The sequence below is a fragment of the Zalophus californianus genome, chromosome 4, assembly GCF_009762305.2.
Source record: "Zalophus californianus isolate mZalCal1 chromosome 4, mZalCal1.pri.v2, whole genome shotgun sequence".
NCBI lineage: Eukaryota > Metazoa > Chordata > Mammalia > Carnivora > Otariidae > Zalophus > Zalophus californianus.
This window is the reverse complement of record NC_045598.1, coordinates 92,890,427-92,914,365: the sequence shown is the minus strand read 5'-3', so window position 1 is coordinate 92,914,365 and position 23,939 is coordinate 92,890,427. Positions and strand designations below refer to the sequence as shown.

At 49.1% G+C, this 23,939-nt stretch overlaps 1 protein-coding gene across 1 annotated transcript in view; it reads right to left on the bottom strand.

The window, feature by feature from the left end:
• Nucleotides 1-8,044: 8,044 nt before the first annotated feature.
• The window catches only part of PROK1 (prokineticin 1), a 40,807-nt gene continuing 24,912 nt past the window's right edge, over nucleotides 8,045-23,939 (bottom strand). Inside the window, exons 3-4 of the mRNA XM_027581473.1 lie at nucleotides 9,841-9,966; nucleotides 8,045-8,288 (exon numbers count right to left, since the gene is read on the bottom strand). Coding sequence (XP_027437274.1) covers nucleotides 8,169-8,288; nucleotides 9,841-9,966 — 246 coding nt within the window. The 3' untranslated portion in view covers nucleotides 8,045-8,168. The remainder of the gene's footprint in view (nucleotides 8,289-9,840; nucleotides 9,967-23,939) is intronic.

The following is a 23,939-nucleotide window of genomic DNA, read 5'->3' as shown; positions in this document are numbered from 1 at the left end:
CTCTCTCTGTCAAATAAATAAATAAAATCTTAAAAAAAGAAAATGGAGTTGGGAAGCCAGGAAGGGAGAGGTGTCAGGAACATCATCGAAGCTTGCCTCGCCCAGCAGGAAGAAGGAAGATTTCCTCAGCCTGGCAACAGCAAGCGGCCCTGCCTGCAGGCAATGAGTAGCTGCCACCGCTTCAAATCTCATTTTCCTCCAGCGAATTTCGAATTTCATTTAAAATGACCCCTCCCAACTTCCCTCCTTTCCTCTATAAAAGGAGGCTCTCCTGCTGTGTTCTCCAGACTTGCCTATGCTTCACCAAAGTTGGCTTGTCCTGAATTGCAATTCCTCTGCTGTTCCTGAATACACTCATTTGCTGCAGGAGAAACTTTGTTGTTTCATTTTTAAGGAGGACACCACCTACAAGTTATTCTCCCCGTGACTCTGTGGCTTTGGGCTTCTGAGGCTAGGTGTGGCCCCGACCAGGACTAGAACAGGGAATGGGTCATACTGCAATCTTATTCCCACCCAGGGTCAGCTGTCCAGGGTATGGTTCCTTTTTTTTTTAAGATTTTATTTATTTATTTGAGAGAGAGAGCGAGCGAGAAGCAGGCTTCCCGCTGAGCAGAGAGTCTGATGCGGGGCTCAGTCCCAGGATCCTGAGATCATGACCTGAGCTAAAGGCAGACGCTTAACCCACTGAGCCACCCAGGCGCCCCAGGGTATGGTTCTTAAAGAGGCACAAACATCCCTGCAAGAAAGAGAAGACTCAGTGCCAGTTAACTCAGCTGCTACATAGGAACTTCTTTGCTCCCGCCAAGGTGTGCAGTGCCCAACAGTGGTAAAAGAAAAACCTTTGCAGGAGACATCCTGCCTCCAAGTAACATCTTTGCAGCAGCCTCGTGGAGGACCGAAAGGCGGCTCCAGGCCAGTGTCATTCCCCAAGCTCCACCAGCTCCCAGCTCCAGGTGCAGTGAGCTGCCACTCATTTTAAGATGCAGGCACCAGGAACCTGAAAGCCCAAGCTGCACAGTGCACCATATAGTGCTTTTGTCCTGCTAATGGGGGATTTCTTTTATTATCCAAATTGTAAAAACAGTTGAGTGTACCATTCGAAGAGCTGTTGGGTATAGAAAACCTCTCATTACAAATGCCTTATTGGGTGCATCTTTCTCCCCGGCCCACAAGATAAATGTCAAACGAACATTAAGAGATGCCAAATCGTTCACCAGCCTGGAATATTCCAGTCCTGCTGTGCCCGAGACCCTGAGGACCTCCCAGGTGCCTGCAAGGCCGCAAACCTCAGAAGCTGAAGGCTGGTTTCATGAAACAAGGGCCATTTTGTGCAGCCTCGGGCAGTGCTGAGACAGGGCCTGGCCTCATTCTCTTCAGCCTGAGCACATTGGCCAGACCCCCTGCCAACAAGCTGGAAAGCTTTTTTTTTTTTTTTTTTTACTTTATGGATTTTAATATTGATTTTTTTAAACAGCTTCATTGAGACATAATTCACATTCCATGTGAATTCATCCATTTAACATCTAGAATTCCATATTCCTTAGATATTCACAGTTATGCAACCACCGCTACAACCTAATTTTAGAACATTCTTGCCACCCCAAAAAGAAACCCTGTACCCACCAACAGTCACTCTCTATTTTCCTACACTCGGCTCCAGGCAATGACCAAACTGCTGTCTGTCTCTGGAGATTTACCCATTGTGGGCATTTTGCATAAAGAGAATCATACAAAATGTGGTCTTTTGTGTCTGGCTTCTTTCTTTCTTTCTTTCTTTTTTTTAAGATTCATTTATTTTAGAGAGAGCGCAAGAGTGGGGGGGGGGGGAGTGGCAGAGAAAGTCCCAAGCACTGAGCACAGAGCAGCACACGGGGCTCGATCTCACGACCCTGAGATCACAGCCTGAGCCGGACAGCACCGCCCAGGTGCCCCTGGCTTCTGTCATGTAGCATAGCGTTCTTGAGGTCCGCCCTTGTTGTGGTAATAGCAGTACTAGGTTCCAGTTTACGACTCAGTGACATTCCACTGTATGGGCACAGCATCTTTTATTCATTCCCCAGTTGATGGAGGCAAGTTTTTTTGTGTAAAGATGGTCCTTCACTTTTCTTTCTGATTCCCCACTGGAAAGGGTGTCACTGGAGAAACCCCTATGCAGAGTGGGCCCCAGACCACCTAGTGCTTCCCTCCTCATCTGGTGGGATCCGAGGTTTTGGTACACTCCAGGAAAATTCTCCAAGTTGACTCTTGAGCTGGTCTCAGATCAGACACAGGGCAAATTTTCAAGTAGCAATTCTTCAATCCCAGGGTTTATCACTGTCAAAGCTCCGAAAGAGTAAGAATGCCAAGTGTTGCCCTTGTGCGGGCCTTGGTCCCAGCTCAACCTGCCCCCAACCCAAACCACGCTGGGTAAATACACAAAGTAAAACAGTGTGTTTGCTGTGCAAACTTGGCTCTGAGGCGAGTGCCCAGTCCCGGAGCCTCCCCTGAGCTGACCTTTCTCTCTGGCTGAGGGGGGAGGCTTCCTGCTTCCTCCTTGGGTCTTCCCTCTGCTCAATGCCCCCGGAGCCTGGTGGCCAGAGTCTGTGAGATGGGAGAAGTGCCGGGGAGAGACACTGAGCAACACGCACTCGTGTGCTTGCTTGGTGCGGCCAGTTGGAATCCTACCCGATACACTATCTCGAATTCATCCTTCCGTATTCAGGGGGAGCGGGGCTTAGCGGCAGACTTCCATTGAATCCCCTAGCATTTTAGGCCCTTGCGAGAGTTCCAGGCAGATGCTTGGCTCTGCTCAACCACTCAGTGTTTGGCCCCTGGTCCTCCATGAGGAGCACCCACGAACTCACCTACCCCCACCCCCCGTGCTAGCACACCCGCTAACTCAGGCCCTCCCCTTGCTCAGCTCAGTTCCAGCCCCCGACTGGTGACATCTCCCCTAGCTGGTGCCAGCAGCTGGGTCCCCTCCCTCTGCCCTACCTTCCGCTAGCATTCTCTTCGAGGGGACGGTCCTTTTTTGTCTTTGTGTCCATAACGGCAAAGTCCATCCAACAAAAGTAAATGGAATTTGTATACCTTAAGACGTTCTCACTCACAGATCCTGTACTTTCCCACTCCTGATCTGCACCCCGAGGCCCGTCCTGGTCTCTCAGGGCTATCGTGGGCTTTGTATATGGCTCGTCCAATCTCCAGGACCTCAGAGGGCCTCCCTCTGCTGAGCCAGAAACTGCAAGGGGGCCGGGAGGTGAGCACTGGGGTGTGGGGACTCTGGGGGGAGAAGGTCTGTGACAGGGGGCAGCTATAGAACCCCACATACCAGAAGCCCCTGAGACCCTCGCCAGCCTATCTCCTCCTAGGAAATGCCCCTGCTGTTTCATTCATTCATTCGTTCGTTCGTTCGTTCATTTGTTCATTCAGTAGATGTCTGTTGAGCCCAGCTCTAAGCCAGGCACCAGACACAGGAGAAAACCATGGTCTCCGTCCTCAGGCAGCAAATGGTCCTCTGTTAACCATGCAATAAAGGGACCCCTTAGCTCATAAACTAGTAATAAACTAATTAATTAATACATGAATTAACTGGGGGCAACACTTTAGATGACCAGAAATTTCTCAGTCCTCTCTGGGCCCTCCCTTCAGATCTACCAAGGTGTCCTACCCTCCTCCCCAACCATGGCGTGTACCCAGATCCTGAAAGCCAGCACCCTGCCACGTCCCACGTCTCCACTCCAAAGATTGTGGGGAGGAGTCTGGGCCAGGCCGGCCAGCCCAGAACACCCCTGCTTCCTCCCCCCCAGCTCCCTTCGGCCTGCAGTGACAGACCACAGTGCAGACAGCAGGAGGGCACCGCCTGTGTAGCTTGGGGTCTAGAGAAGGACTGCCACAGATGGCAGGCAGCCCACCAACATCTTCTGTCAAGTACTCAGTACGCCTGGTACTTGGACTTGGTACACCTGATACTGGGCTTGGTCTGTGATGAGAAGAATCCTGGCCCCCACACCCTGAAGCCAACCCTGGCAGAGGGCAGCCTCTGGCCTCAGTAAATGAAGGGCTCTGTGGCTGAGAGGGTGGTGCAGGCACTTGGCAAGGAGCTGGGCCCAGAAGCCCCTCCTGCTCCCCTCTCCATCCCCCACCTCCACCACAGGCCTGGGTGTTCTCAGTCCCTCGGCCTCATGCCCCTGGAGATGCAGTTTGCTGTGTACTGGGCACAGGAGGGGAATCCAGGTCCTGGGAAGTCAGGCCACCAAGAGGATAGGCTGGGCGTGGATCTGCCCCCAGGTGAGTCTCCGTCCTCTGGCTATGCAGCTGCTCCAGCCCTGGCCCCCACTATTCAACCCGGGGACACAGGCAGGACGCAGACACTGCCCTTCCTTCTCTCAAGGGGTGGGGGGGTGCTATCTAAGAGCAGGTGCCAACTCGGGGCCTGAGATGCATCCCAGGTGTTTCTGTGTTGATGGATGCGGATGGGGCAGGGGGGTGCATTTGAGTGGCTCCTGAAGGAGGTGTTGAAGTCCCCAGACAACAGAAGAGAAGCAGAGCATTCCCCGCAGAAGAACAGCTCAGGCAAAGACACATGTAGCCGCTTCCACAGACCGTAGGCAGTCCCGAGGCCGAGAAGCCTGGTGGGGAGCATGGGAGAGGCAGAGAAAGGGTGGGCAGGGGCTTGTTGCTCCCTACCAAGGGCTGGGCTTTCTCCTTTGGAGCTGAAAAGGGCCATCGGGGAGCACAAACCAGGTAAATGTGCCTCCTAGAAAGATGCTGGTGGACAGGCCAGGGTGGATTTTAAGGGGAAAACTGGAGGCAGAGAGAATAGGTCGGAAGCCGTTGCCATAGGCCATGCTGGGCAGGATGACTGCTTAGACTTGGCCATGGCTGCTGTGAGAAGGGACGGTAGAAGAGAGAAGAAATCTAGACTGCTCTTGAGCTTCTGGCTTGGATTCTGGGGGTGATGGTAGCACTGACCCAGATGACTGGCAAAGAAGATGGAGATTCAGGGGCACAGGTAGGGGGAAGGGGCATCCCATCTCCCTCATCTGGCCCCGCCCATCTCCACGGTCCCACTCCGGGAGAAGCTGGAGCGTGTCTCACCGGAAGATGACAGTAGCTTCTAGGAAAGAAGTATCTAGGAGGGATGGGACCCAAAAGGGCAATTAAATATTTCTCCTGTGCTCCTTAGGGTGACAGTTTTCTTTCCACAGGTGGAAGCACTGTCCCTCTAAGCCTCTGGTTGAATCTTGGGGACATCTGGGGAATGGTCCCCATCTGCTTTGAGAAGGGTGCATCTTTGACTCTTCCATGCCATCCCCAGGTTGGTCACTAGATGGCAGAAGACTCCACCTGTAGGGTAGGAAGGGGCTTGGACTAAGGGGAGGTAAGGCAGTCACTGAAGGGGCCCGCATCCTGAAGGGGTGTCCTTTTCACCTAACCCTGATTTAATTTAATTCTTTGGGAATACATTCTTATCTTGGATCTATTATTCTTATAAGTAGATTCTTCTTATAATTGTATTTCTGAAGAGTATAATCCTGAATATAAAGAATTCTCACAAATACACTTTTCTTACCCCCCCCACCGCCCCCCACCCATCTCCCCGTCTCTCCTCTTAGGGCTTCAGAAAAAAAGCAGCTAGAAACTGGGACAGAGGTCAATTATACATTCCTTGGCATTCTGGTATAAAAAATGAGAATTTTTCCCGTTAAACTAAATAAGGTCGGCAGACTGGCCAGCTCCCAGATGGGGACAAAGATGGGGGGCTGCAGGTGGCAAGTCAGTGTGCACCACGTCATGGGCACCCCTCTGCCAACACCCTGTCTCTGCTGTGCTGAAGCCATGGCCATTGTCTCACCCAGGAGGCTCTGCCTGCCGAGGACACAGCTTGACTGGGGAGGGCCCCCCACACCAGCATGACGTGGTGGCCATCAGCAGTACCTAGAGACCCCAGAGGACAAGGATGGGCAGACTGGAACCCTAGAATGGACAGTAGCTCTATGTCCCGCACCTGAGCCTAAGTGCTGAGGGTAGAGATTTATGCATGGGCTGCAAGAAGGGCCAAGAGTCAGCAAAGCAAGCAGTGATGTCTATCAAAGGAGATGAAAACAAAGAGAAGGAGCCCTGAGTAGAGCTAAGGTCTGGCCTGAGTGGGTCCTGCAGTAAAGCCTGTTCTGAGCACCCCTGAGCAAGGCTCTGGCAGATCCAGGGCAAATAGGGGAGGGCAGGAGCCCCCAGGGCCTTGTTAATCACAATGTGCTTGGAGGCTTCTGAGAAACACGGGATACAATGTCCTTTCATCTTACATTTTGCATTTTTCTAGGCTAGGAATTGGGGTGAGGAGGGGCTGTGGGGACACTAGCCTGGCACTTAGGGGATGCTCCCAGCCCCTGGGTTCGGACACAGGCTCAGGGCCATCCTGATATAGACTTCCTCACCCCACACATGGTGGTCTGGGGGCATCAGGTCCTAGACACTAAGCAAAAGAGACTAAATTGCAGAAATGGGAGTTGCAACCCATCCAGATCTGACCAGTGGAGTCCCCACTCAGCCGCCAGCTCAGGGCTCCCTTCCTGTCTCCAACCCACCAATGCGCCTGAGTCACACACCTGAGCAGCACCCTCCGGGCCCAGAGCTCAGTGCCTGTCACCTTTCATTCAAAGAAACCCTGAATCCACTTTCGCAGAAAAAATTGCCCAAAATCAAAGGAGGACATCATAACCGTTCCTGTTCACCCTCCGTTGAGGAAACCTCAATAGTTTAGTGTCTGGGTGAGTCACAGGGCAGAGACGGTGTCTGTCCTGTCCACTGCTGCATCCCTAGCACCCCCGAGCGTTGAGCACATCATAGCTGAGCTATAAGTGATATTCAGTCCACCAACGTGTGCACGTGCATGTACGCGTGTGTCGGCGAGAGCACCTGGCTCTCATCCTGGATGACCAATGTCATCCCTCCCCCACCTGGAAAAGGCCCCATCCTGCCCTCCCCACCCCGTGTCCCCATACCAGCAGGAACAACACGGCCACTGGTCCCTTGTTCATGCTTTTATTCTGTAGGGGGCAGGTCAGGGAGCACAGCTTCCAGGGCACCAGGCCGTCCTGGGTGAGCAGAGGACAGGGTCCAAGTGGGAGGAGCTTGGTGGGGCTGGGTGTTGTAGAGGCCAGTGGAGACCAGTGACACAACTCCCAGAGAGCTTTGAGCTCCAGGAAGCCTTGCTATCTAGAGAAGTTGCCTTCTCTGGGTGTGAGGTCTGTGCAGCCTGGTCCCTGGGGGGTCATTGCCTCCCCCCAAGTCCAAAATCAATGTGCTCGCCTGCTGTCTCTCCCCTCCCACCTCCCCACCTCCCCCAGCTGGGCAGAAGCCACGTCCTCAAGGTCACAGACATGCTCCCGCGGGCTGATCCTCGGAAAGGAGCTGTTTGAGGTTACTCCCTAATTGCCTCCTAAAATGTCAATGGCTGATTAGATTAAACTGCCCCCACTTGCATTCTATAGGGAGGCTGTGAGAACTGGGGGTTTCACTGGTGAACTGGTCAAGTGCGCGGGGATGGGTCTTGGAGGCAATGCGGTTCTGGCCTAGTGGGCGGGCTCCCTGCACCTGCCATGAGATCACTGTCTACTGCACCCCGCCTCCCCGCACCCCGGGAAGGGCTGACCTTGGGTGCATGGCCCAAAACTGAGGACTTAGTCAATCAGAGGAAGAGATACAACTCCCGGTCGCTCCTCACAGGCCTCATGGAAAGGGCCTGAGGCTCAGTCCAGGACCTGCCACTCTGAGCAATATACCCAGGGGTCTGTGCTGGGGAATGTGGGATTCGGGCAGAAGGGCGCATGCAGGAAGGCAGAGAGACGGACCCAGGGAGGACAAGCCACCTCTGAGGAGCAGACGGGTGAGTGAGGCAGAGGCTAAGGGAGAAGAAGCCCCTTCCTGTTACTTACAACGCCTCAGGCAGCCGGAACAGGGAAGAGAACCAGTCAGGCCCCCTCTTGGACCACAGCCCGAAGCGGGGACCCTGCGTGCTGTGCGTCAGCAGGCATGCACACGGCTGTGCTAGGGAGGAGGCACCGAGGAGGACAGTTCGGGGACGGGGCGGTGGGGGAGCTGGGCCACGGGGCAGATAGGGCCTAAGAGGCGAGCCCAGGCTGGGCTCATGCAGGGGCGCGATGTGTATCCTGACTACAGACAGGCTCCTAGAAGCTGATGTTCTTCAGGTCCGTGGAGCAGCGGTACCTGCCATCCAGGCACCTGGAGCACAGCAGGCTGGGCAGGCAGGGGCAGGTATGGTGCTGGCGTTTTCTGAGGAAGGGGACCTGGGAAAAGAGAAGAAGAAGGAGGACTCCTTCACCATAAGGGAAGTGGGCCTCCTGGCAGGAGCCTCTGGCCAGCCCAGCCCTGGCCGGTGTCTCACCCCTCCGACCAGCCCGACAGTAAGTTATGACAGAGGGAGAAACTGAGGCACAGTGGCTGAGCGACATGCCAAGCTCACACAGCTAATTTGTGTAGGAGCCAGGATTTGAACCCAGGCCATCCGGTTCTCGGGACAGTGTAATCAGCCACAACCCTGTGCTGTCCACTCCAGCCTTAAAACTCCACAAACCCCCGCGCTGCCTAGCCAGGTGCTCTCGCCGACACACACGTACATGCACGCACACACGTTGGTGGACTGAATATCACTTACAGCTCAGCTATGATGTGCTCAACGCTCGGGGGTGCTAGGGATGCAGCAGTGGACAGGACAGACACCGTCTCTGCCCTGTGACTCACCCAGAGACTAAACTATTGAGGTTTCCTCAACGGAGGGTGAACAGGAACGGTTATGATCGTAGGTAGGGTCAGACTGCCCGGGTTCAAATCCTAAGTCTGCCACTTCCCAGCTGTGTGACAACTGGCAAGTTCTTTAGTCTCTCTGTCTCAACTTTATTATCTGCAAAATGGGTTAATAATAGCACCTACCACATATGGCTATAAAGAGGTTTAAACTATACAAACTGCAAAAGCACTTAGCCTGAAAAGTGGCCCATAGTGAGCACTCAGCATTAGCTTTTACTGCCACTGGTGTCCCCTTTGGGAATATAGATCCGCAGCTGAACCACCTCACACACCCCGAGGCGGCAACGACTGCCTTGCCATCCCACCTCCCCATCTGCCAAGAGGTCCGGATCAGGGGGGTGACCACAGGAGGATGCTCTGAGCCCAGAAGAAACCGGTCTCCTAGGTGCAGGTGTCGTTCCCTGAGGAGCATGACAGACTCCTGAACTGCAGGGAGCCCGGGGGAGGGGGCTGGCACACGGGGTCCCCATGCACACTTGTCGTTGCTCCTGTACCCGGCCCTTCTATGCCCCCTGGGCTGGGAGCTGCCTGTCAGTGGATGGGAGCAGGGCGCGTAGGGCCCATAAGAGTTACAAGTCCCTCCTTGAAGCATATGCCCTGGGCCCGTGGCTTGCCTCACCCTAACCAGACCCATCCCTTGGATGGGAGGCCATTTTGTGAGTCTTATTTCATGTTCTTGAGGGAAAGTTCCTATGGGTAGAGAGCATTCAGGCCCCCTTGAGAACCTGAGCTCATCAGATCTGAAAGAGACTTCGGGGGCGATCGGTCTCTTCCCCTCATATACACGAGGCGACTGAGGCCCAGAGCAGTCATGCTAATTGCCCAAGGCCACTCAGCAAGTGAGCAGCTGGGGTTCCGGCCCCCAGGTCTAACAGCTGTGTGATTAGTAGCCCCCCCACTCCACCCCAGGCTGCCTCCAAGGAGCAAGGAGGCGGTGCCCAACCCCGTGAGATGTTACTAGAGTCAGAGTCAGAAAATCGGGGTCCAGTCCCAGCCGTCTGGCTCTGGGCCCTGAGCAGGTCTGTGCCGTACCTTATGGCTGCCGGGGTGACACTCCTCTCCTTCCCGCCCCAGCGGGGTGCACATCCGAAGCCCACGTAGCCACAGGCTGATGGCACAGCACGTGCCCGCCCCACACTGGACATCCCGCTCACAGGCCTGCGAGGGGAGACAAAGCGGCCATTTGTGCCCATTAGTGCCCCCCAAGAGAAAGCGGAAGGGAGAGGTACATCCAAAACCCTCACGGCAGCCTCGCACCCCAGGCCGCACATCCGTGCTCCTGCCGGGATGCTCAGGGCTCTGCGGGGCATCAGCACTGCATCTGGGGACCCCTCCAAGCTCCTCGGAGGCCACGCAGTAGAGAGGCAACACTCCTCTCCGGACCAATGCTGAGGTCAAGAGACACAGTTCTTCCAGCCCCAGGACATGCTCCAAGGATGCTGGTGAAATGGGACTGATCTGAGTTCCTAGAGGTGGGAGGGGCATTGATGGGCCAAGCCCCTAGGGGCTCAGTCCTTGGTCAGTCCAAGCTCCTCCCATCAGGACCCTGCCCCCGGCTCACCCAGGATGGCACGGTGACCCGGAAACAAGTTCCCAACCTTGACCCCAAACCCGGGGATGGTGCCTCACTTCCCTGTGCTGGCCCCCACCTCGGCCCTCCCCTTGGTCCTCACCAGCAGGTGCCAGCACCCCAGAGAACAAGGGGCTCCCCTGGGGCTTCTCTGCTGGCCTCCTCGATCCCCAGATAGGGATGGACCCCTCTGGGTTGGGCTCCAGAACAGGAGCTGAGCAGCCTTGGCTGGTTTCTGGAAGTTGCCATTTGTTAAACAAGCCGACACAAGCCTGCTTTAAACAAAAGCCTGTAGGGGGGGGGGGGGGGCGGAGGGGGCGGGGAAGGGGGGAAGAGACCTCTGAACTGCTCCAGCCTCAAGGAGGGCCACGATGGAGAATCTTGGCACTCCCAGAGAAGCTTGGTGGCTTTTCTGAGCTGAGATTCACAGCTGCGGAGCACCCTCTGGCTACCTGGGTGGGACCTGGCAGAAACTGGAAGCAGCCAACTTGCTCAGCCCCAGGAGGGAAAGTGGGGGTGCGGGGTCTGCTTGCCACCCAGAGGAAGTGCAAGTGACAGTCACCTGGTCGTGCAGGTCTCCAGCCCAGCGAGGGCACATCTCACACACCCACCAGGGCCAAGCAGACCTTCCCTGACTCTTCTACAGAGCTGGAGCATCATTGTCCCACTCTGGCAGGAGGAACCATCCAAGCCTGAATCCGGGATGGTCACAGTCCAGGGAGCAGGGGCGTGCGGTGGTGTCCGCCCAGCCTCTTCCTGGGAGTCAGTCTTGGGGCCGCAGCGAGGCATGGAGAGTGGAAGAAGACCCTCACCCCCTGAGCACTGGGTCCCACCCTCTCCTTGTCCTGTCTGTCATGCATGTTGGAGCTGGCCCTGTGAGGTCACCTGGGCATCAAGGTCAACCCGCAGCTCCCATCCCTTTTGGTGGCTTCTCTCCTTTGTTCTTAGCCTCCCGCATCATCAGGCTACACAATAGGAGGATTCAGAGGCTGATTCATTAGGTATAATTTTCCCTTAACAATGTTATTCATGCTCTGGGTCTCAAAAGCATTGACTTGCTTTAATATGTGTTCATCTTTGAAACTCAAGTCTTTTTCCTTTAAAAAGGAGAAGAAAGAAGTTTTCCTTTCTGTGACCATGAAAACTAATGCAATTCCAAGAAACATTTGGCATTTTTCTACATTTCCATTCTCTATGTGAAATGTTGAAGGATGCTGGGGGAAAAAAATAAATTTCCCTCTCTCTCTCTCTCTCTCTCTTTTTTTTCCTAGTGGCTTTGATCTGAAAGCTCTCAGGTATTACTTTCCGTTTTAGTAAGAATGGTCCCACCACCATCACACATTTGAGGGGGTCCCGGGGAAAGCCCCAGTGTGAAGGCAGGCAAGCGCCCCTGTGTGGAAAACCTCCACTGGGAGGCTAGATTTCCACTTGTTATCCAATGCCTGCTTTTGGGCACACCCAGCCAAATGCTCTGATCAGAACCGGGCACAGTTAAAATACACAAATAATAAAGGAAGGAAAGAATTTCAAGACAATCTTTCTTAAAAGTAGAAAAAGCAGAGGTTAAACATCCCCCATTAAAGCTAATAAGGTCACTGCCTTAAATTAAGTCAACATGTGTATAAATTACACTGGGCATGTGGACCAAATTGTATAAAAAACAAAATTTACACAAAAGATAAATTATGGGGTGCTAATCAACTTTATGAAAGAATTCCTTGTTACACAATTAGGAATCTTCATGTTCCCCAAGGTCTAAACTTCAAAATGTTCGATGTTCTCCTAATGCAATTGAAAATTTTAGATTGGATTTACACACAGCCTCTCCAAAGTAGATCCCGTCGTGGAGGGGGGTAAGGTCCAACTAATCAAAAAGCATGTGGAATGCCTCTCTGAAATGCTGGCTGACCGCTGACTCCCCAGTTTTTTTGGTTTGCCCCCTGCGTGGTTGCTGGCTCCCATCCGTGCAGACCCTGACACCCTCCCAAAACCCAGGGCAGAGAGGGAGTTGGACACCTTACCCCCGTGATCACGGCACAGTCCGACACAGTCACCAGAAGAAACATGATTGAGGCTCGCATGGCACCTCTCATGGTCACTTGGGGTGAAGGCACAACGCTGCCCGTTCCACGGCCTCTCGCTTGCTCCTGCTCAGCCTCCTGTGCCGGCTGGGAAACCCAGGCTGTCTGGCCCCCTCCCTCCTCCCAGATTTATGCAGTCCGATCTAGGCTGCCTGTGGATGCCTCGCTCTGCTTTTCCCTTCCACGTCACCAGTGCTATTCAGATGATCTCAGGGACGAACATGAGACCTGAATCTCTGATGACATCAAATCACCATCAAAACCAATAAAAATGAGCACATCGGGGGCGTTGACAGTGGCTCGAACTCTCCGAGGAGCGCAGAGATGCAGTCAGTTACATACATTTCACTACATGGTCTTCTGCGCCTGTGGGACATCCTATTCTGCTTGGGGCTGGGGGTGGGGGGCGGCTCTGGTAATGAATTAAGGGATTTACAACATCACCATTAATCCTTTCCTGCTCCAAACCATGCAACATACAGGATCATCAGTTCCCTCACAGTCAAGTCAACAAGAATTATCTGGGCATTTACCATTTGTTCAGTGCCGAGTTGGTGGCCCAGAGGACATGGATGGGTAAGGCAGCATCCCTGGTTCTCTAAAAGGTTAAAAGTCCAATAGGGAGATGTAAGACAGTGAGAAAACAAGGCCATGCCGGTGGGGTTGATGTCTCTGAGAGGCACAGATGAAAAGTAGCTCTCTAAGAGGCTCAGGAGTCACTTGGTACAGGACTCAGTGTCACTTGGTACAGGAACCAGAGGGCAGAAGATGAGCACAGGTCTCTGCTTGGGCGCGACTGCAGCTAAAGGGCACCAGGAGCCTCCCCACTGTCTTCTTGGATTTGGAGTGAGCATGAGAGTGGGCGAACAAACTCGGTGGGCTCAGGTGCCAGTCTGGTAGGAGGTTGACTTGGGGCATGGTCTCTCCTGCTGGGTGAGGAAACCCCCAGTCCCAGACTTCCCAGGCCAGCCAACCCAGAGAGAGCTCCCGGAATCCTGTATCAGACAATCTGCTTCCCTCCACAAGGATAAAAAGCTATTATTTCCAAGGCATGCTTTGCCATATGTTAATAGATGTTACACACACCAATGAATAAATAAAAGATGTCTACAGTGAACACTTAGGGAAACACTGATTATACAAGTTCAACTAGGATTTTTTACTGCAGGACTTTTCAGAGCCTTTCATAAGCTACCGAGCAGGAAATGCAATTTGTAGTATCTCCCAAACTGAATCATCCATCAAGTGCTTTTTTCTTGGAATGTCTCAGGGAAATAGGGTTCCTACATAGAAACACTGGCAGGCATTTACGAGTGCAAAGAGAAATGAACTAGCACAGTAGCTAAGAGCTAGACCCCAGAGGCAAGACATCTTGACTTCTGATCCCAGATGGCTCATTCGTTTTATGACTCCAAGAATGCTGTCAATCTCTCTAAACCTCAGTCTTCTCATCTATAACTTGGGGGTGATAGTACCACTTACATTACAGGATTTTGTGAGTATTCATCCATTTATTTTTTCATTGACTATGTATTTATTTATAACTACTCCATTGAAGGCACTGTCCTCCGTGGTGGAAATAAAGCAGTGAACAAAACAAGGTTCCTGCTCTCATGTATCTTCTCTTCTAGTGAGGAGAGAGGTAATAGACAACCAAATAGATTTATAATAAAATGGCTAGGTGTGCTCTGTTCTTTTTTTTCTTTTCTTTTCTTTTAAGATTTTATTTATTTGACAGAGAGAGACACAGTGAGAGAGGGAACACAAGCAGGGGGAGTGGGAGAGGGAGAGGCAGGCTTCCCGAGGAGCAGGGACCCCGATGCGGGGCTCATTCCCAGGACCCTGGGACCATGATCTGAGCCGAAGGCAGACGCCTAATGACTGAGCCACCCAGGCGCCCTAGGTGTGCTGAGTTCTATCAGAAACAGAAAACAACAGAGCTTAACAACAGGTGATATTTTGGATGGGGTGAGTGTCTTTCTGAAGAGACACTAGAGAAGGCCTAATAAAATGAAGGAATGATCTGGGCAGCACCCGGGGAGGCGAACCAGAGCAAAGGCCCTGTGGCAGGGCCTTCTTGGTCAGTTCCAGGAGCAGCAAGGAGGGTGGCGAGCAGGGGAAATGAGGGGTTACAGTTGGAGGAGGAGCAGGGCCATGCCCTGCCAGCCTTGCAGGACACGATAGGGGCCTGACTGCAAATGTGCCAGAGATCTTGGACGGTTTGGGGCAGGGGAAGGGTGGCGGGAATGTCATTTTTATCTTGAAAGGCTCTCTCTGGCTGCACATAGAGAATTACCTGAGCTAATGCGTGTGACATGCTTATCACCATGCCCGGTATAGAGCAGTGGTTTGCTATTAGCAATTTGTATCACAAAAAAAAAAAAAAAAAAAGATGGGCCTATCTGCCTTAATATATGTCCTGTGAGGTGGGCATCAAAATAATGAACCTGTTCAGGCCACCTGTACACTGAGCACTGAGGAGGTGCACAGCCAGAGAACCGAGAGACCGCCTGGCCTGTTAGACGCTTACCTGGAGGAAGAAAGCAGGGTCACACTGGGTGCTGGAGGAGCTCCCAAAGCAGTCCTGTGGGCTCTGGGTGTCCCCACAGATGCCACCTCCCACAGGCTGCCTTCCAGGAGACAAGAGTAGATGATGGCTGATCACCCTCAGTCCTCCCCCTGCCTCCCACTCTCACCTCTTCCTTCAACACAAAACTAATTATCCCACACACCTGGTGAAGAATGATAGTGAGAAATACCGTTGCAAACAAAGCCAATAACATTGATTGAAAGCCTTGTACTCACCTTGAACGCCGGCACTTCAGGAAAAGCCAGCTTAATTAGAGGAAGGTAAGGGATAGCTGGTGATTTTGGTGGAAATCCCAGAAAAGGTTTTTGGGGAGCTTTCAGGGTTCTTGACCTGATAACTTGATGAAGCAAACATTCACTGAATGCCTTCCACATGTGTGTGGGGCCAGACGGGGTGATGCAGGTGGACGGGGACAGCCTACTGCTGAGTGATTGTACGAGAGGGCTCCATGTCACGCACCTTGTGACTGGGACCTGGCCCTACTTCTCACTCTAGCTGATGCCAGTGTCACCATTTTCCAGACTATACAGCTGTGTGTGTGTGTGCCTCTGTGTGTGTGTGTGTGTGTGTGTGTGTGTGTTTTCATGTGCATGCATGTGTGGCAAGCAAGGGCCACTCTCTGGGCCCAGGTCAGAGCTGACCTCGCATCCTCCCCTAAGATGGTTAACGTTCATCCACAGAATAAATTTGACTCTGAGGGCATTGGCATTCCCTTCCAGCTCCACCATGAGGTCCTTGTTCTGCAAGCTACAAAGCAGTGCATGTCCAGGAGCCAACCAGCCCCTGCCTGAGTGTGACAGAAAGTGATCACTACCATTGGTTCCTTGCCAATGATTAAATGTGAATTGACTCTGGCTCATTTAAGAATGATACAAAGAGGGGCACCTGGGTGGCTCAGTCGTTGGGCGCCTGCCTTCGGGTCAGGTCATGATCCCAGGGTCCTGGGATTGAGCCCTGCATCGGGCTCCCTGCCCAGCGGGAAGCCTGCTTCTCCCTCTCCCACTCCCCCTGCTTGTGCTCCCTCTCTCGCTGTCTTTCTCTGTCAAATAAATAAATAAAATCTTTAAAAAAAAAAAAAGAATGATACGAAGAGGGGTGCCTGGGTGGTTCAGTTGGTTAGGCATTTGACTCTTGATTTTGGCTTAGGTCATGATCTCCGGGTCATGGGATCGATCCCCTCGTGGGGCTCCACATTCAGCTCGGAGTCTGCTTGAGATTCTCTCTCTCCCTCTCTCTTTCCTCTGTGCCTCCCCCTGCTCATGCTTTCTCTCTAAATAAATAAAATCTTAAAAAAAAAAAAAGAACGCTATGAAGAAAGAAATCAACAAACAATGGAAACCAAAGCATTGAGACCAGGAGTTCTAAACCTGGGGTCACAGACTCCCAAGGAGCTCATGAGCAGAATTTGGAGGACCCATGCATTTGGCTAGAGAAAAGAATTGTGTCTTCATCCTCACTAAGGTCTAACCAAATTTGAACATTTTCTTCGATTCTAACCAAAAGCCACAAACACAAAGGTATCAGTAAAACCTAGATCATTGTCACCAAAAGAAGTTGCAGATGTTTTCATATCCTATCACTGTTGTTGCAAACAGGTCAAAAGATTTCAGCTCATCACTATATTAAAGTCATGGGAGTTACTGGGCCCACTGCTGGACTGTGCTACTTGAGGTGTTAATAAAGAAGCACATCTATTACCATGTCAGAAATGTGTTCTTAAGATGTTTGATAACTAAGTTTTAACATATTGATTTCCTTTGTAATCTTGCATACTTTATTCTATACATTTAAAAACATTATTCTGGGAGGAAGAGTTAAGATGACAGAGGAGTAGGGGGAATCCTAGGCTTGCCTCCTCCCTTGAACACAGCTAAATAAATACCAAATCATTGTGAACACCCAAGAAATCCAACCGAGAATTGAGAGAACAAACTGCACATCTAGAGGTAGAAAAATAGACACACCCTGGCAGATAGGAGCTACAGAGGGGTGATTTGGGGGAGAAAAGAATCATGGGTGCTGTGGAGGGGAGGGAGCTCTGATAACAGAGGGAGGAGTGAGAGAAAGAGAGACTGACAGAGACTGAAAACAACATAGAGGGGATTGCACAAGAAAAACCCTTCCCCAAAACCATTGACTGGGAAAAGAATAGGGGCTGATTACTGCAAGTTTTTATAAGCAGCAGAGATCAAAGTCTGAAGTTTTTGAAGTCCACACCATTTCCAGGGCTGTGCCTGGCAGACTTAGCAGTACTTCTGTGGTGACGGAGGGCAGAGGCCTTGGAGCAGACAGCAGGGTCTGAAGATCCCCTGTGTCACATGGGTAGAAACAGTTCCCCTACTTGGAGTGCTTTTGGGAAATGTGGCACAGCCTCTCCAGGGACAAAAAAGCTGGTGGGAGCCAATGTGCTGCCCTGTTTATTAGCATAGGAACAGAGAGACACCTGTTGAGGGCAGCAAACCTTGGTGCTGACTTTTTGCTGCACTTTATCATAAACTCTGAACAACTGTGCAGTCGTGCAAGTGCTCCTCTGACAAACCAGCACTGGCCACAGTGAGGCAAGACCCTCCCCCAAGAGATCAGCACGGGATCACACCATGCAGATCCCTAAAATTTGGAGTTTTGAAACCCAGCCACGCCCCAAGATAAATCCAGCCACACAGGAGTACTATGCCACCTGGCAGGCAGACAGCTTGGACACAGACAGGATGAAGGCAGGGATCTGATGGAAGCTGGGGACACAAGAGAAAAGATTGTTTGCTCTTCTGTGAGGGCTCCCTGAAGAGTGGTGGGTGCAAACTCCCAGCTCCGGGATAAGAGAGTAGGGCGATGCCATTACCCCCCCACCCCTGCCCATCAGCATAGACCAATTTCAGTGAGCAACATGAGCCACTGACACCGATCCCCACACCCTGTGCCCTGAAAGTGCATCTTTATTAGGGCAAGTCCCCCTGAGAACCAGCGCAACAGGGCCCTCCTCCAGAAGACCAGGTCTACTGATCATAGAGCACTGCAGAGCTTCAGCTTTAGGGGAAATAGGATCTAGCATCTTTTAACAAGCAGACCAAAACACACCTCATTAAAACTTGCCACCAGTTGACAAGGTCCAAACACCCCCCACTGCAGGCAAGGAGAAACTCTGCAGAGGACTGACCTGAGGAAAGGAGCAGCCAAAACACAGCAGCAGAGTGCACACTCTGAAACACTTCCTGAAGCACTAGGCCCAAGACAGCATGGGACTTCTTCTTAATATAGCCATTACTCTCGGGAGCAGGAATACAACAGGCCTTCCTAACACATACACACACAAACAGCGACCTAGACAAAATGACAAGACGGAGAAATTCACCCCAAGAAAAAGAACAGGAAGAAGTCACAGTCAGGGATTTAATCAAAACAGATATAAGATGTCTGAACCAGAATTTAAAACAACAATCATAAGGATACTAGCTGGGCTCAAGAAAAGCATAGAAGACACTAAAGAATCCCTTACTGCAGAGATAAAAGAACTAAAAACTAGTCCCGCCAAAACAAAAATGTTATAACTGAGATGCAAAACTGACTAAATGCAATGACAACGAGGAGGATGAAACAGAGGAACAAATCAGTAATATAGAAGGTAGAACTCTCGAAAATGATGTAGCTGAAAAGAAGAGGGAAAGAAAGGCATTGGATCATGAATGTAGACTTAGTGAACTCAGCAACTCATTAAGGCATAATAACATTCGTATCATAGGGGTCGCAGAAGAAGAAGAGAGGGAGAAGGGGGCAGAAGGTTTATTTGAGCAAATTATAGCTGAAAACTTCCCTAATCTGGGGAAAGAAACAGACATTGAAATCCAGGAGGCATAGAGAACTCTCAACAAATTCAAAAATAGCTGGCCGACACCAAAACATATCATAGTCAAATTCACAAAATGCACAAAGAAAGAATCCTGAAAGCAGCAAGGGAAAAATAGTCCTTAACTTACAAGGTAAGACAACTCAGGTTCACAGCAGATCTGTCCACAGAAACTTGGCAGGTCAGAAGAAAATGGCATGATATATTCAACACGCTGAATGGGAAAAATATACAGGCAAGAATACCTTATTCAGCAAATCTGTCATTCAGAATAGAAGGAGGGATAAAGAGTTTCCCAGACAAACAAAAACTAAAAGAGTTGGTGACCACTAAACCAACCCTGCAAGAAATGTTAAAGGGGACTCTTTGAGTGGGAAAGAAAGACCAAAAGCAACAAAAGCTAGACAGGAACAGAGAACATCACCAGAAACACCAACTTTACAGGTAACACAATGGCACTAAATTCCTATCTAGCAATAATCTTTCTGAATGTAAATGGACCAAATGTTCCATTCAAAAGACATAGGGTATCAGAATGGATAAAGAAAACAAGCCCCATCTGTATGCAGCCTACAAGAGACTCAGTTTAGACCTAAAGACATCTGGAGATTGGAAGTGAGGGGATGGAGAACCATCTATCATGCTAACGGACATCAAAAGAAACCTGGAGTAGCCATACTTACATCAGACAAACTAGATTTTAAACCAAAGACTGTAACAAGAGATGAAGAAGGGCATTCTGTCATAATTAAGGGGTATATCCGTCAAGAAGATCTAACAATTGTAAATACTTATGCCCCCAACTTGGGAGCACCCAAATATGTAAATCAATTAATAACAAATAACAAAACTCATTGATGATTATACTAGAATAGTAGGGGACTTTAACACCCCATTACAGCAATGGACAGATCATCTAAGCAGAAAATCAACAAGGAAACAATGGCTTTGAATGACTCACTGGACCAGGTGGACTTAACAGATATATTCAGAACATTTCATCCTAAAGCAACAGAGTACACATTCTTCTCAAGTGCACATGAAACATTCTCCAAATAGATTACTTACTGGGTCACAAATCAGCCCTTCACAAGTACAAAAAGATTGAGATCATACCATGAATATTTTCAGACTACAATGTAATGAAACTTGAAGTCAACCACAACAAAAAATTTGGAAAGACCACAAAGATTTGGAGGTTAAAGAACATCCTTCTAAAGAATAAATGGGTTAACCAGGAAATCAAAGAAGAAATAAAAAAATACATGGAAGCAAATGAAAATGAAAATATGACAGTCTAAAACCTCTGGGATGCAGCAAACATGATCCTAAGAGGGAAGTATATTGCAATACAGACCTACCTCAAGAAACAAGGAAAGTCTCAAATACACAACCTAACCTTACACCTAAAAAAGCTAGAAAAGGAATAGCAAATAAAGCCTAAAGGCAGCAGCAGATTAGAGCAGAAATAAACAAACAAACAAACAAAAAAAAAAAAAAAACCCAGTAGAACAGATCAACAAAATTAAGAGCTGGTTTTTTGAAAGAATTAATAAAATTGATAAACACCTAGCCCGACTTATCAAAAAGAAAAGAGAAAAGACCCAAATAAATAAAATCATGATGAAAGCGGAGAGATCACAACCAACACCACAGAAATAAAAACAATCAAAGAGAATATTATGAAAAATTATATGCCAATAAACGGGGCAATCTGGAAGAGATGAACAAATTCCTAGAAACATACAAACTACCAAAACTGAAACAGGAAACAATAGAAAATTTGAACAGACTCCTAACTGGCAAAGAAATTGAATCAGTAATAAAAAAATCTCCTCACAAACAAAAGTGCAGGGCCAGATGGCTTCCCAGGGGAATTCTACAAGACTTTTTTTTAAGATTTTATTTATTATTTGACAGAGAGAAACAGCTAGAGAGGAAACACGAGCAGGGGGAGTGGGAGAGGAAGAAGCAGGCTCCTGGCTGAGCAGAGAGCCTGATACGAGGCTCAATCCCAGGACCCTGGCATCATGACCTGAGCCGAAGGCAGAACTTCAGTCGACTGCGCCACCCAGGTGCCCCTCTATAAGACATTTAAAGAAGAGTTAATACCTATTCTTCTCAAACTGTTCCAAAACATACAAATGGAAGGATAACTTCCAAACTCATTGTATGAGGCCAGCATTACCTTGATTCCAGAACCAGACAAAGATCCCACTAAAAAGGAGAGTTACAGGCCAATATCCCTGATGAACATGGATTTAAAATTCTCAACAAGATACCAGTAAATCGAAGCCAACAGCACATTAAAAGAATTATCCACCACGATCAAGTGGAATTTATTCCTTGGCTTCAGAGGTGGTTCAATATTTGCAAATCAATCAACATGATACACCTCATTAATAAAAGAAAGGATAAGAACCATATGATTCTCTCAATAGATGCAGAAAAAGTATTTGACAAAATACAGCATCCATTCTTGATAAAAACCATCAACAAAATAGGTATAGATGGAACACATCTCAACATCATAAAGGCCATATATGAAAGACCAATAGCTAATATCATCAATGGGAAAAACTGAGAGCTTTTCCTCTACAGTCAGGAACAAGACAGGGATGTCCATTCTCACCACTGTTATTTAACACAGTACTGGAAATCTTAGACTCAGCAATCAGACGACAAAAAGAAATAAAAGTTATCCAAATCGACAAGGAAGAAGTCAAATTTCACTATTTGCAGATGACATAATACTCTATGTAGAAAACCCGAAAGACTCCACCAAAAAAATTGCTAAAAGTAATACATGAATTCATCCAAGTCGAAGGATATAAAATCACCATAGAATAATCTGCTGCATTTCCTTACACCAATAATGAAAGAAATCAAGGAATTACACCGTAAAAAGAAATCAAGGAATTGATCCTATTTACAATTGCACCAAAAACAATAAGACACCTAGGAATAAACCTAACCAAAGAGGTAAAAGCTCTGTACTCTGAAAACTATAGAACACTTTTGAAAGAAATTGAAGAGGACACAAAGAAATGGAAAGATATTCCATGCTCATGGATTGGAAGAACAAACATTGTTAAGATGTGTATACTACCCAAAGCAATCTACACATTTAATGCAATCCCCATCAAAATACCACCAGCATTTTTCACAGAGCTAGAACAAACAGTCCTAAAATTTGTATGGAACCACAAAAGACTCTGAATAGCCAAAGCAATCCTGAAAAAGAAAAGCAAAGCTGGAGGTATCATGATTCTGGACTTCAAGTTCTATTACAAAGCTGTAGTCACCAAGACAGTATGGTACTGGCATAAAAACAAACATATAGATCAGTGGAACAGAATAGAAAACCCAGAAAAACCCACAGTTATATGGTCAACTAATCTTCAACAAAGCACAGAAGAATATCCAATGGGGGGGGAAAAAAGTCTCTTCAACAAATGGTGTTGAGAAAACTGGACAGCCACATGCAGAAGAATGAAACTGGACCACTTTCTTATACCATACACAAAAATAAATTCAAAATGGATGAAAGATATAAATGAGAGACAGGAAACCATCAAAATCCTAGAGGAGAACATAGGCAACAACCTCTTTAACCTCGCCCATAGCAAATTCTTACCAGATGTGTCATCAGAGTCAAGGGAAACAAAAGCAAAAATGAACCTTTGGGTTGTCAGCAAGGTAAAAAGAAACTTCTGCACAGTGAAGGAAACAATCAACAAAACTAAAAGGCAGCCTACGGCATGGGAGAAGATATTTGCAAATGACGTATCTGGTAAAGGGTTAGTATCCAAAATCTATAAAGAACCTATCAAAAAAAGAATGAAATCTTGCTGTTTGCAATGACGTGTTTGGAGCTAGAGTGTATTATGCTAAACGAGTAAGTCAGAGAAAGAAATACCACATGATTCCACTCATATGTGGAAGTTAAGAAACAAAACATACGAACATAGGGAAGGGGAAAAAGAGAGAGAGAGGGTGAAGCAAAGCATAAGAGACTCTTAACAATGGAAAACAAACTGAGGGTTGATGGAGGGAGGTTGTGAGGAGGATGAGCTACATGGATGATGGGCATTAAAGAGGGCACTTGTTATGATGAGCACTGGGTGTTATATGTAAGGGATGAGTCACTAAATTCTACTCCTGAAACCAATTCTATGCTATATGTTAACTGACTAGAATTTAAATAAAAATCTGAAAAAAATATAAAACTTCATTCTGAGCAGGATTTATGGACTTCAAAGGAGTCCATGGTAGAAAAATAGTTAAGAACCCCTGAGGCAGAGTGAGGAGACAGAGAAAAGAGAGAAGACCCAGTTGAGTGAGGTGGAAGGTCATAGCCCAAAGAGAGAACCTTAAACTGGACACATTTGAGAAAAAAATTGTCAAGGAGGAGGAGAGGCACAGGGAGGGGAAGAAGCTACAGCAGTAAGCGTGAACAGGCTGACAGTGCGGTCTCTGGGGTCAGACAGAGCAGCGGGACCAAAACGGTCGGGCTACCTCCACACTGAGGGGTCACAGGAAGAACTGGCTCTTAATCTGGATCCAGGTGGACTCCATCCCTGGTTCCAATGTCTCCCTAACCCATAAACAACTTATATCCCCATCTACCTCATCTTCAGAACCCTTTGGATTTAAAAAAACAAACAGACAAAAATGATAAAAACAAGGACCAGGTTCCCATCAGTCCTTAAAACTTCAGTCTATATTCAAGTTACCTTGATGCCAACTGTCCAACTGGGTTTCCAATGAGGGCAAGACTTCTCCGTTCTACAAGTTGAAGGCGTAGTTAAAAAAAGAAGACACCAGGGGATGCCTGGGTGCCTCAGTCGGTTAAGCATCTGCCTTCGGCTCAGGTCGTGATCCCAGAGTCCTGGGATCAAGCCCTTCATCAGGCTCCCTGCTCAGTGGGGAGCCTGCTTCTCCCTCTGCCTGCCGCTTCCCCTGCTTGTGCTCGCTCTCTCTTTCTCTCTCCTTCTCTCTCTCCTTCTCAAATAAATAAAATCTTAAAGAGAGAGAGAGAGAGAGAAG